This window comes from Trichoplusia ni (assembly GCF_003590095.1).
Source record: "Trichoplusia ni isolate ovarian cell line Hi5 chromosome 13 unlocalized genomic scaffold, tn1 tig00001554_group12, whole genome shotgun sequence".
NCBI lineage: Eukaryota > Metazoa > Arthropoda > Insecta > Lepidoptera > Noctuidae > Trichoplusia > Trichoplusia ni.
This window is the reverse complement of record NW_020799707.1, coordinates 2,187-14,965: the sequence shown is the minus strand read 5'-3', so window position 1 is coordinate 14,965 and position 12,779 is coordinate 2,187. Positions and strand designations below refer to the sequence as shown.

At 37.5% G+C, this 12,779-nt stretch overlaps 1 protein-coding gene across 1 annotated transcript; it reads left to right on the top strand.

Annotated features, from left to right (window-relative positions):
• Positions 1–2,020: 2,020 nt before the first annotated feature.
• On the top strand, positions 2,021–12,436 carry LOC113506381. Its single transcript, XM_026889227.1, has 2 exons — positions 2,021–2,731; positions 11,482–12,436. The coding sequence occupies exons 1-2, from the start codon at positions 2,582–2,584 to the stop codon at positions 11,713–11,715; spliced, it is 384 nt and encodes a 127-aa protein (XP_026745028.1). The 5' UTR covers positions 2,021–2,581; the 3' UTR covers positions 11,716–12,436.
• Positions 12,437–12,779: the final 343 nt, after the last annotated feature.

The window sequence follows — 12,779 nt, the reverse complement described above, 5'->3', positions numbered from 1 at the left end:
TATTTTTCAACATGTTCTCAATAAGTAATAATTTGCTTTGCAGGACTTTGTCCTGCAAAGAAGTCTTTGGCCTTCTTCGGTGCAGCCATGTTGATGTCGAAAGTTCTTTATTGCCGGAAAGTGTAGTCGACACTTTAGTTTTCAAATCTCTTGGAGTCCAACTGCTCCACTTTTTATTTTCCACTTTCTAAAAAAAAAATAGAAAAATTATTGTAATTAATTATTTCATAATTATAATGGCCATAAAAGCCACTTGTCTGCCAGTACCTACATAAATATTTTTACCCACCTCAGTTGGAATAATGCCTTTGTTTTTCTGAGACATACTGGAATCTTTAAATATTGGTGAAGAAGGCGCATTGGCATTGAGTACTGTCTGTGATCCCAGAACGACCCCCAGACTCGATATCATCCTGGTAAATAAATAAAAAAATTACCTCGTATAATATTATGTTAATTAAAGTTACTATAAAAATATAACACATAAATATACTTTTTTATTAAGAACTTCAATTTCAGTATTTGAATTACGAAGTTCCTGATCTGAGAAATGTATATCAGAGTCATAAGGATTATCAAGTCCATCCAAAGTTGGGCCAAGTAACATTTCCACTTGTCCTTGAAGTGGTCCTGGTGGTGGAATGTCAGGCTTGCCTCCTCCTGCAAAGAAACACAATACTTAGCACGACTTCTCGGAATAAATCTATACACTTTTCTTTTTAAAAAACGACTATTGCTCTAAGGAATTTAATCCCTGTGTCGTTGGGTTTCACAAACATACAATTCACATGCAAAAAGACACCCAGACTCAGAACAAGCATTTGTGAATCACTCAAAATAATGCTTGTACTACGCGGGAATCGAACCCACGACACGCGGCGCACCAGTGGGTTTGGCGTGATGACCTTAACCACTCGGCTATACCGTACAAGCATTGGATGTGCCTAGCTGTAGCATATTGTGTTCTTCTTGTTTTTCAGGCCTAGCTAGTTCATGTTTTAAAACAAATAGCTGTGTCACCTACCAGTTAAAAAAATATTTTTTTGGCAGCGGCTTTGTCTTTCCGTGTGGTGCGTTTGATGTTGTCCCAGCAGGTTTTTAATTGCTCCAACGTGACGCACGTGAAAAGAACTTAAACAATTAAATTCTTCTGCCAGTTTCTTCCACCCTTCATTTTTCGTTGCACTGGTCACGGGCATCCGTTTTTTTATTTTCCCACGATATCCTTATGCCGTGAAATAATTCTATCAGGAGTTCTTTTTCGTGTGTGGTAAAATTCGGTCCACGTGTCTTCTTCGACATTTTTTTATTTCAAAAAATCGGCGAAAAAATTACACCGCAAACAAACCGAACACAACTAATCAAAACGTAAACAACACCTAGATACCTTGACATTTCATTTCAAACGACGTATTATACGACTATGTAAAATGTCGTCCAATTCCATATAAATACACGTCGGAAGCGAGCACTTCAATCTGGTTGCTTAAAATAAGAGCGAATGACTTGCCCGTCATTCAGTTAAATAGCAATTACTAATGCCTTGTTAATTTTGCCGTGGGACACATGACGACATAACAGACCGTTAACTATTACAATCATAGTAAATGACCGATTATGATTAACAAACAGAGTATGGTGAAACTGGACCTTAGTATTGTCACACAGTTGTAAACTATTTCCATAGATGTTTTCTGATTTACGATTCGTCGTAATTTAACACGTTTGTAACATTATAAATCATGGGCTGCAGAGAGTCGCAGGTCGAGCTCGCTCTTTGTAACTCTATACGTTTGACGTTGAGCACATTGTCTCCTTCACGGTTGCCTGGACTTGTATGCGTCGCCTGCGCTTCCCCGACTCGGGAAATAAAGTAGATTGCATAATGCTCGTTTAGCAGCTATTATGGACATTCTTTGAGTTCTTTTTGTCCTGACGTGTGACACCTTTGAGTACAGGTACCTATTTGTTAAACTGAATTTACTGTCGAGCGTCGAAATAATATTCGTTGCGTATGTTAGTGTTGTTTTGCTGATATATCAAACATTTTGTTTTCAAAATCGATGTATGTACTGATGTATCACTTGGTTATATAACTGCCATGTCGTTAGCCTTCGTTCCCGTCGTTAGGATCACATGTTTGTCGTTGTTGTTTTTGTGTCTAAGTTCATTATCATTCATTTCGTTCAAACATTTGTTTTTAAAAAGTTTTCTTTGTTTGCTGTTGAAATCATTTCATTCCATTATTTAAAACTCATTTTATGTTCATACGTATACAGAATGTTATAGATTAGTCCTTTAGTCAAGAGATCATGAACATCTTTTTATGGAGAATGTCATTAGATATAGTCTTTTGTCATTTTTCTTCTTCTGTTTTTGTCTGTATGTTCAATGCTCATTAACACCTGGTGCACATAAGAAAGATTATTTTCATGTATCTTTTAAGTGTTTATTCTTTCCCCTAGATGATCAAAAATCATTTTTTATTTGAAATCTCATAAACATTACATAAAGCATAGATGATTAAGTGAAAAGTTTATTGCAATCTCGACCGTATTGATTGTCATGAAGGTTTATATTCATGTGTAATTGTAACGTGTTTGCTGCGATGCGCAGGAGTCGTGCTGGCGCTTCGCTAGACGAACGGTTCACGGCGTCGGACGATGCGGGCGGAGTCCGGCTGACCGTGTCGGCTGCCCGGACCGGAGATACCGACGTATATACACTACAAGTAAGTACAACACTTTCATTCTTTAATAATAACTTATCTTTGTAGTGAAAACTTCTTTAGCGGCGTTGTTAATTTTTTTTTGTAATGAGTAAAAACTGTTAAACTCATGTCAGGACACGTGACCTGATCGAAAGCGTAAGATGAAAACTTCTTTAACACAATACTGCATCGATAGCGAAATAAATAAGTATTGTATTCTACCACATAAATGATAGTAATTGAATAGTGATAATAAAAGAAATTGTGCAAAAATATTCCCTGACCATTCCAGAATATCAAAAATGCATAACGTTAATATTGAAGTTTTCACTTCTGCCGGCACTCCCGGAGTGCAACCCGTAGCTTTTTTTTAAGGGACCACGTGTTATAATTCCATGAAGCTGGTTATACGCACGAGAAAATGTGGTGTTACCTCTGAGGCGTTCCATTTAAGGCGCTGTCAATTGTTTTTCTTAATACGTTGTCACGGTCAAATATCGTCAGTAAACCAACTTTACAGAAAAACGATGTTTTTACTAGTACGTAGCCTTAATGGTTAGTGACCCTGGCTGCTGTATCTGACTGGTCGTGGGTGTGTAGCTACCCCTTGTAAAGCATGGTTTTGTATTGTATTTAGTCGTCCTTTATCTATAAAATCTGTCTAATCCTGCTTATAAATGAAACTTGAAAGTTTGTATGTATCATGTATTGATACCTACTTATTACTCTCTTATGCAAAAACCACTGAAAGGATTTAGACAAATTAGGTATACAAATAGTTTACGACCTGAATCAGCGTATAGGATTTTCATCAAATAGAAATCATTTTCCATTTGTTCCGGGCGGGCCCGTAGGTAATATTTAGGTACTTTACAAATATATAGAAGAGTCGGTTTTTATTTAAACACAGCAAAAAGTGAATAAATAAGAAATAAAAAGACTTAGATTTTATTTTTCTTTGTACTGAAGAAAACTGTAAAACGAATAGAGCTCCTGACTCACGGTGAAGTATAAATCTCAGGTTGATTGGTTTGTCTCAGGAGCAAGCGTGATCTGTGAAATACAATCTTACTGTGTTATAATAAGGATGCTTTTGCCAGTTCATTACTGATCGGATGGGCAGTCAGATGTACTAAAGCAATATAACTACCAGTAATAGAGTGTTAAATGATATTAGTAGACAATCTTTTCTTACGAAGTAAAAGAGTGAAAACAACATTGTTATAGGTAGGTAACTAGTAGCGGATGCACTCGCCCTAGAGTATTTTTTTATTGAATTAATTTTTTTAAGAAAGGCAATAAGTTTCGTTTTATTAACATATTTTATTACTGTTCTGCTCGTTTAGATTATGGATTGATGACATAAATCTTATATCCTACCTCAATAAATGGGACATCTAACATTAAAGGTATCTTAAAATCCGATTAATCCCTGAGGTTAGTGAGTTCAAACTATCAAACAAAGAAGAAAATCTTCAGCTTCATGATATTAAATGCACTTTTTCTTTCACTCCTCACCTACTCGTACAAAACGCTAAGCGTTCTCATTGCCGTACACGTTTCTTCCTATTGGCTACTATTTTTGGCAGCAGCCCATACGCTTGGTTCGAACCTGCTAAATCAAAAATCATGGAACACTGGACTGAATGAATTTTGAAAGCGGTGCTTTACAAAACGAGAAAATTGACAGACGTCAAACGTGGACACTTGCGTTTTGAACATTTCTGGTTACCAGTTACAAACGTGTCGTGTCGCAGGAGGCTGCACGGCCCAGCCTGGACTAATTGAGTCGGCGTGTCGACTCCGCAAAACAGCCAGACACACTGACAAGCGAATTTGTTTGACAGCCTGTTGGACATGTGCCTATGTAACTTTGTAGTCCCTGTTTTGAACGCCACTCATATTGAATATTTTTATATTGTTTTTTTTTGTCGAGTATTGTTTAACATTCTATCTACACAGAGTGTTTAACAAGGTGGTTGACGGATACTGTCTTCTTACATAAGCATTCGTAAAATAGTTTCTGATGTTAGCTCATATGAAAAGAGAAATCTGAGCTTGCAATATATACCTACGAGTATCACGTTGATACACGAAATTGACTATGTTTTTTTACACATATGTATGCATGTCGGTAACGAAACCGGCCGCTACTGCGTCGCAAGGACTGCGGGTTCGATTCCCGCATGGTAATAATAAAGTCAATAAAAGTAGTATGTGCGTTAATTTGATAGTGTTTCACATTCACTATCGAATTAACGCAGTTTTCGAATGCAATGAAATTGGCTTATAATTTGGCCTGAGAATCCAAGCAACTCCTAAATAACTGAATTGGAATCAATAACTTTTAGAATCACTCCTACATTGTTAATCGAAAGTATATCTCAGTATTCATACATCTCAGTTGGGGTTCACAAAAGCTGCGCGGAAGGAGTGAAACTTCATAACGTGGAAATGAATTTGAGATCACGCATGCACTCTCGCTCTGTCTCTTTCTACCGCCTCCCCCCAGGAGCGACTAACGTTTACCTTAACCTTGTTTTAAGTCGCAGTAGAAGTTTCACTTCAAAAAAAAATTTTCATCTTGTTTCTCTTATATTTTGGGTACAAACCTTTAGGTAATAATAAATCCAGGTCATTCCAACATTTTCATCTGATTTCTGCTTCAGTTACTGCAACAATTTTGTGAATATTATATCGAAAACTGTTTATTTATATTATTTCGCTGTAATATGATACGATAAATAAATACTCTTTCATACACATTATATTCATTTTCATAGTGAAATAATGATATTTATTTAAGTAAAATATTGAATGTGAGCCTAGTATGTGTTTAAGTATAAATTCCGAGAAAATATTCGATTTATTATCCCTTCTCTTGAAAGTAGAATTAACGCTTCATTAATTTTAACTTCTAAGAAATATATTTTATTATCTTGTTTTCTGTCAAATAAATTATTTCTAGGGAAATTCTGGTGTGGAAAAACATTCAACACGTTTTTTTTGCGCTGAACATCCCTTTATAGCTTGATATTAGCCGATTTTGAAATCAATTTTGCAAATGTGGTTAAGACCGTATCAACAGTTTTTTGACCTCTTTTTTTGTATTATTGATTTATTGTTAAAGAGGCAGAGATTTGTTTCATTACTATAAGTAACAATAAATATTAAACTTGCAATATCTTCCAAACAACTTTTATAAAATGAAGAACAAAAAGTATGATATCAACAACCGCGGCGGGACTCGAACCCACTTCCCCTTTACCCATACTCCTCGCGGTCTTGTACTGATGTAGCGAATAAATAATAAATATAATAAATAAATAAATAAATGCGGACAACATCACATACATTGTTCTGAACCCAAAGTAAGTTGCTAAAGCACTTGTGTTATGGAATTCAGATACAACGAAGGTACCACAAACACCCAGACCCGAGACAATGTAGAAATGTGAATTTTTACATTGACCCGACCGGGGATCGAACCCGGGACCTCAGAGCTAGCGACACCTTGAAACCGGTGCGTACGCCACTCGACCACGGAGGTCGTCGAATTTATGCACTGTATTCGAACAGGGCCTCCAATTCCTCCCTCAAATCCTTCCGATTCTCTGTTATGATTAATGAAATATTTGACAAATACCGGCAGAAATTGCGTGGACTCTAAAAAACTAATTTGATTTAAAAAAAAATCTAACTTATATCAACTATTATAACTAATCACGCGGACGAAGTCGCGGGCAACAGCTAGTCTATATATATAGCAGTGACAACGTCCACTATTGTTTTTTGCATCGGGCATAAATGCTTTTAAATTAAACAGTAAACAATGAACGGAAATCCTTTTTTTTTCAATAACATGTACGTTCATTGTTTACGAAACATTCAAATATTATAGAGATCTAAAAGCACTCAGCTGTGAATACTAATTGTGTTCTAAAAGTCTCATAGATATTTTTATTTTAGTAAAAGCCTGTTTTTAATCTCTGCACTAATAATGCTAGTTTGTTGTTGTGGAAATAGGCTCAGATACTGTCGTCTATAGCAAAAGAACGACTCGCTTACTCGCTTGCGAGTCGCGTATCCCGCGACGTATTGAGATCAGGGTTGTCCAATCTTTTTTCTTTTACCTTTCCAACTGGTTCCATCAAATAATGAAGATTAAACCGTCCCCACTTCTGGTATAGTTATTGTTTCTTGGCTGTGGTTGAACCTATAATGCCATGACTTGCATGTTGATACAACTATTTTTTTTTAATTCTGTCTTCGACATCTCACCTCTTAATGTATGAAACAGATCTTCAGAGTCATGTATTACTTTTAACGTAAAGCCTTCACAGCTCATAAAATGTTAAACAGAAACCCACGCTCCCTTTAGTCTTTTAAGACTCTGAAAATATTGTATCATTTTCAGTTTTTTTTTTATTAGTATATTCAGTTTTAAGAACTCGTAAAAAAATAATTGAGTTTCTTTCACATTCACAACATTAGTATGGATGGCAAAAATTACGAATGAACAAATATTCATAAAAGTTTCGATCAATCACTACGTGTAGGGACCGCACGGCTCATTTTGACGAAACGAGTAATCAAGCGAATTGCATTACATTGCAAAGGCACGCAACTCCAGACATAAAAGTTACAAATCATTGCGAGCAATGTATGGCGACTCGACGAAAGTTTCCGCTTCTGCTAAATGAGTCTTAATGCGGTACGTGAGTGTCGTCGGGTGGATGTCACAGTTCTACACCTCGATGCCAGTCATTTGTCTCCGTAATTGATCGAGCCCCATTTAATCATTTAAAAACATGTTTGAATCCTTATTGACTATCAAAACATGTGTCTTTTCGTTTGGATTTGTGTTTTTTTAATCTCACCGGATTTTTAAATAAAGGGTGTATATTATTATATTTAAACACCGTATGACCTGGTGATATTACGGTATGCTTAAAAAAGTAGATGCGATCCTAACACAAGTATTTATTAGTGTTACTTTTACTATGTGAATGCTTTATTATTGACAGACACCTCTGTTAAGCGGTGAGGGAAAAACATCGCCATGGATTGAGCTCGCGAGTCGCTAAACACTTAAACTTTTTTATTTGAGCTGTGGTCTCCGTCTAGTACCTACAGGCAACCGACAAAATTCTGTATTATCAAGTTTAAACTACACCTCAATCGGATGATAGGTACCAACAATTAGATTGCATAACATAAACTTAAAATCATTACGTCTAGAAACCCTCATTATATAAAGTCCCTTATCACTCAATGCATTCTCGCCTGACAACATTGCAGCTTAAATGTTCCTTATTTAACCCCAATACTTGAAAGTATTCAAAATAGTAACATTTAGCTATAAACAATAGCCTTTAAATCACAAAGGCACACACACATTACAAAGCAGAGATATAAAAATTACAAAGAATCCTTAATAAGCTATCTAAAATGGTATAAGAATCGATATTTAACTAATAAATGAAAATACTTGCGGAAAACTCACGACCGACGTCATAATTGGCCAGGGCTGGAAGATAGAAATTTAGGCTATTGCCTCGCAGTGAGAAAAAATGTGCTAAGATATCAAAACTACCTTGATGAAATAATATTGTTTGGAATTCAATGGCTACTTTCCTTCACCAATATTTTAATTCATCTTCGTTTTGTCAGGGACTCTTAGTTAGTCTTCCGGTTGTTTATTGTCCTAGTTTCCCTCTAAGTTTTCCATTTTAAAAAGATATTCCTTAATGCTAGTGTCAAGGTTCTTGTTGACTCCGACTTAACAGAGCGATTGTTTATTTGTTTTCTACTATGACTGCGTAGTTTGTAGTTTTCTTTCCCGTGGGAATAACCAGCCTTTGTCACTTGCTAGTGATATAGCTACCTTTTCGTTATAGACTATTTGCGATACCTTTTGTGACCTAGGTGAAGCAACAAACCTTATATTCTAAACCTTATTAGATTTCTACAGTGAATAAAAGTCTTAATAATTTAAATGAGCAACATTGTTGACCCCAAAAGTAGTGGAGTTCAGGAATTAAACATTTTTTCTCTAGCTTACTGTGTCCCACTGCTGGACAAAGGCCTCCCTCAAATCCTTCCACGACTCTCTATTCTGGGCCGCATGGCACCAGCCTGCGCGGTAAGCGTTAAGGTCGTCGCGCCACCGCTTCTTAGGTCGCCCACCAGGAATTATCAATTATCTAAGGAAAGTGTTTTTTTTTAAGTTCTGAGCTCTAAAAAAAATTATATAGGTCGAAAATTTTACGCTGTAAGCGACAACAATCTTTTGTTTTTGATGAACTTGAGAACTTTATAAGGAAGTTTGCCCTCACAACATTACATGTATATTGGATCCTTATTATAAAGGACTGCCACGAGCCACGTCTCCGTGAGGACGCAGACATGCAGTCTGGTCTGCTTCCGCATATTGTTAATACCCGGTTATCGGATACAGGACGCATTTAAATCAGAAACATGATTTTTCTTTGATCCTTCCTTCAGGTAAACAGGTTTTTTTTTGTAACAAAGAAAATAGATTTGTCAAATAATTGTCGCTCGTATAATTTCTGATTAATAAAACTGATTATAAGCAACAGTTGGTATGAATTAGCTGTTCTTTGCTACGATTATACTTCAATTATTTGTTGATGTTTGCAGCCAAAGATATACCTACTTAATCTGCGAAAACAGCAACTGTCCAGCCATTACAGTTCATGAGATACAGCCCGGTGACAGACAGACGAACAGACTGCCAAAAGGCCGGAGCCTTAGTAATAGATAGGAAATACTGAAAATAAAACAAGCTTTCTTTAAAAACACCCAGTGAAGGGAGTTATTGAAAACATCTCTCGACACTTGAAGTGGGGCAATCCGTATTTATAAAGACTTTGTGGGCTTGAAAATGTAGGTACGTATCAAGTTGTTATTGTGCCACTTAAACATAATACCCTGCTAATTATTTCCGTTGCGTAGGGACCTGTACCGGTGTGTATTGACGGATCCCGCGCTCGCCACCCTCCCTGCGTGGGAGAGGCGCTGGAGGGGGGGGGTGCAGGGGGGTGCAGGTATAATTCCGCTTTTGTAATACCCGTTAGTGCGGTAAGTTCGGTAATACAGTAGATGAATGTCAGTTTAACAATCCAGCGCAATTATTATAAAAGTTTTTCTACTAATTAAGAATAATATTTTCTAAAGTTATACATGAGTCAAAACTAAAAGCAAATCGTAAGACATCCTTGGTAACAGATAGATTTGTCCTCAAAGTGGCACAAAGTACGTGATCATGCCCAAATAATAATAAACTGTTTACTTCAGATTTTCCTCGTGGCGGGCTCGGCAAGAATGTCGTCGGGTTTCTTCGAAAAATATAAAAATAAAGGTTCAGAGGGTGCCCCGCCGCGCCCGTCTGGGACCCGTCTCGAACCAATTAGTGTAGTCTACGCGGCCAATTGAGAGGCACGTGCGATTTGATCCTTTCCATCTTTTAACAATTTATCCAAATTATGCAATAATTTTCGTTATATTTTACCTAGTTCATTTAGTTTGCGGGCGGTTTCCAGTTTACTTACAGAGCACTAAATTATGGTGCATTCGAAATGTCTACTGGATTCATTCACATTCGTCAGGATAAAAAATTGACACAACATATGTTTGAATATCCGGGTATTCTGGTTAGTACGATCCCATCCCTTTATTCATGGTAAAAAAGTATTTGAGAAAAGATGACCAAAAAAGCCAACAACAGTTTGCTTAGAGACAGCCTTAATCATTTGCCTCTTGAAGAAAGGCCTCCTTAATAAGCTAAATTTGTGTGAAAGGTTTTTTGTGTTCACGTGTGATGGAAATCAGTTGCTAAATATATTGGTGGCGGCCGGCGCGGTGGCGGCCAGACGGGAGGGTGGGGGTCGGGCGCCACCCCACGCGGGGGCAGACAGTTATAACGTAACGGTACTCTTTATGAACTTGTTGATCTTTCTTCATATTCGTGTTCCCACAGTTTATTCTATTAGACAATGTTTGGAAACTGAGGGTGAAATTGTGTGCGAATAAGTTTTCAACGTGTTTTATACTAAAGAAGTATTAAACGGTTTCGTGACCTACTTAATGTTGGGTCAGACACCTATTTATTATCCTTACTTGATACTAATATAAGGACTGTGAACTGGGTCTGTTTGACTCAAACTGATTGCTATAAAAATAGTATGGGAAATATAGCTTTAAATTTAAGCAAAGACGTAGGATATATTTTATCACGATAGGCAATATTCACGCTTATGAAGTCGCGCGTTTTTCCAACTGACTGCCGCCATACAGATTCAAAGCCGGTCGTAGACATTCACGCGTCATTGGATATTTAATTCGATGAGTATCGGAGATTTCCGTGTCTTGGGTTCGAGGGATTCAGCGTTTTACACTTTCCTGGATACTGACTGAGATTATTTATTATCCTCAAAAAATACCAGGGAGAAAACTAATCTTAAAGGAAATTGCTGTAAATGTAACAGCTATTAAGGCTAATTTTATCGGTATCAGGAAGATAAATAGAAGTTGCAGAGAAGGCATCTTTGTACATTTATAAGGTGCTAGGGCATCGTTTCTCAGAGACCCTGATTAGTTGATAAGCCTGTATGCGTATCACTGCTCTTGATACCCGTGTATGATTGCTTCCAATTCCGGATTGAGCTTTGTCGAAACCTTTAAGGGTTTCCTCGAACTTTAATGTAATTTTGTGAGCGGAGACGAGATTAATGGCGTATTGTTTTCAGGCGAGCAATGCAGCTGGGAGTGACTCGACGAAAGTCCGCGTGGAGGTGTCGGCGGACGAGGCGCCGACCGGCGAGGACCCGCCGACGTTCCTGCGCCGTCTGCAGGACCTGACCGTGAAGGTCGGCACCCGCACGCGGTTCCTGGTCGAGATTGTCAGCTCTACTGAGTGCAAGGTGAGGAAACGACTTAAAGGCTTAAGAAAATTAACACATGGTACTGTATTGCACGGATAGCCGAGTGGTTACGGCCATCACGCCGAAATTACAGCTCGCGACGTATCGCGTGTTCGATCCTTGCAAAGGACAAGCATTTGTGAGATCCACGAATACTTGCCCTGAGTAGCTTAAGTATATGTTGAATAGAATGTCTGGGAAACCCTCGCGAAACAAGGATTAAAATCTGTAATGTGGGAGTTGGTTTAAAAAAAATCTTAGTCAGAATTTGAGGCAAATTCAGAAATGCTCAGTTATTATTGTTCTCTGTAAAATTAACGCGTTCTCAATGTTAAAATCACCGACTGTCTGTCTTAAAAATCAGTACAATTTCACAGAGGAATTGAACGCATCTCACAAATATATACCTCTATCGCTTTCCCTTATTGAAATCAATTTCACATAGATTAGCCTCGCATGTCCGACGAAGTTATCTCTCGAAACTCCAGCGTTCTACGAGTAGGATTACATGAGTAGTGTCTGTTGAGATCAGTAGGTGAGATCAAACCAAGTCGGTCATCTCAGTCCGTGTCACCGCCTGTATTGATAGCGTGTTTGCTTTGGCGCCGTCGCACAAAGCGATGCCAGGGCGACCAGCGCGATGTGGAATATATTGCCAGAAGTGTGAACATGAATTCATTGAATAGAGTTGATTTGTGCCGTAGTTTGTTTGTCTTGTTCACCTAATTGGTTAGTATTTTGTTAACCACATATGAATCAATGTTATTTATACACTAGCTGTTACCCCCGACTTCGTCCGCGTGGTTAGAAGATATAAGTTAGGAATTTTTGAACGGAAGCCCTCGAATATGAATATTTTTCCCCGTTTTTTCCATATTTTCCATTGTATCTTCGCTCCTATTAGTTGCAACGTGATGTTATATAGCCTATAGCCTTCCTCGATGAATAATCTATTGAACACAACAATATTTTTTCAATTTGAACCAGTAGTTCCTGAGATTAGCGCGTTTCAAACAAAATCTTCAGCTTTATAATATTAGTATAGATTAAGAGTACAGGTTCTTTAATTTATATTCAATGACCGATGCATATTGAAATAAATATAACAAGTCGTATAACGTGAT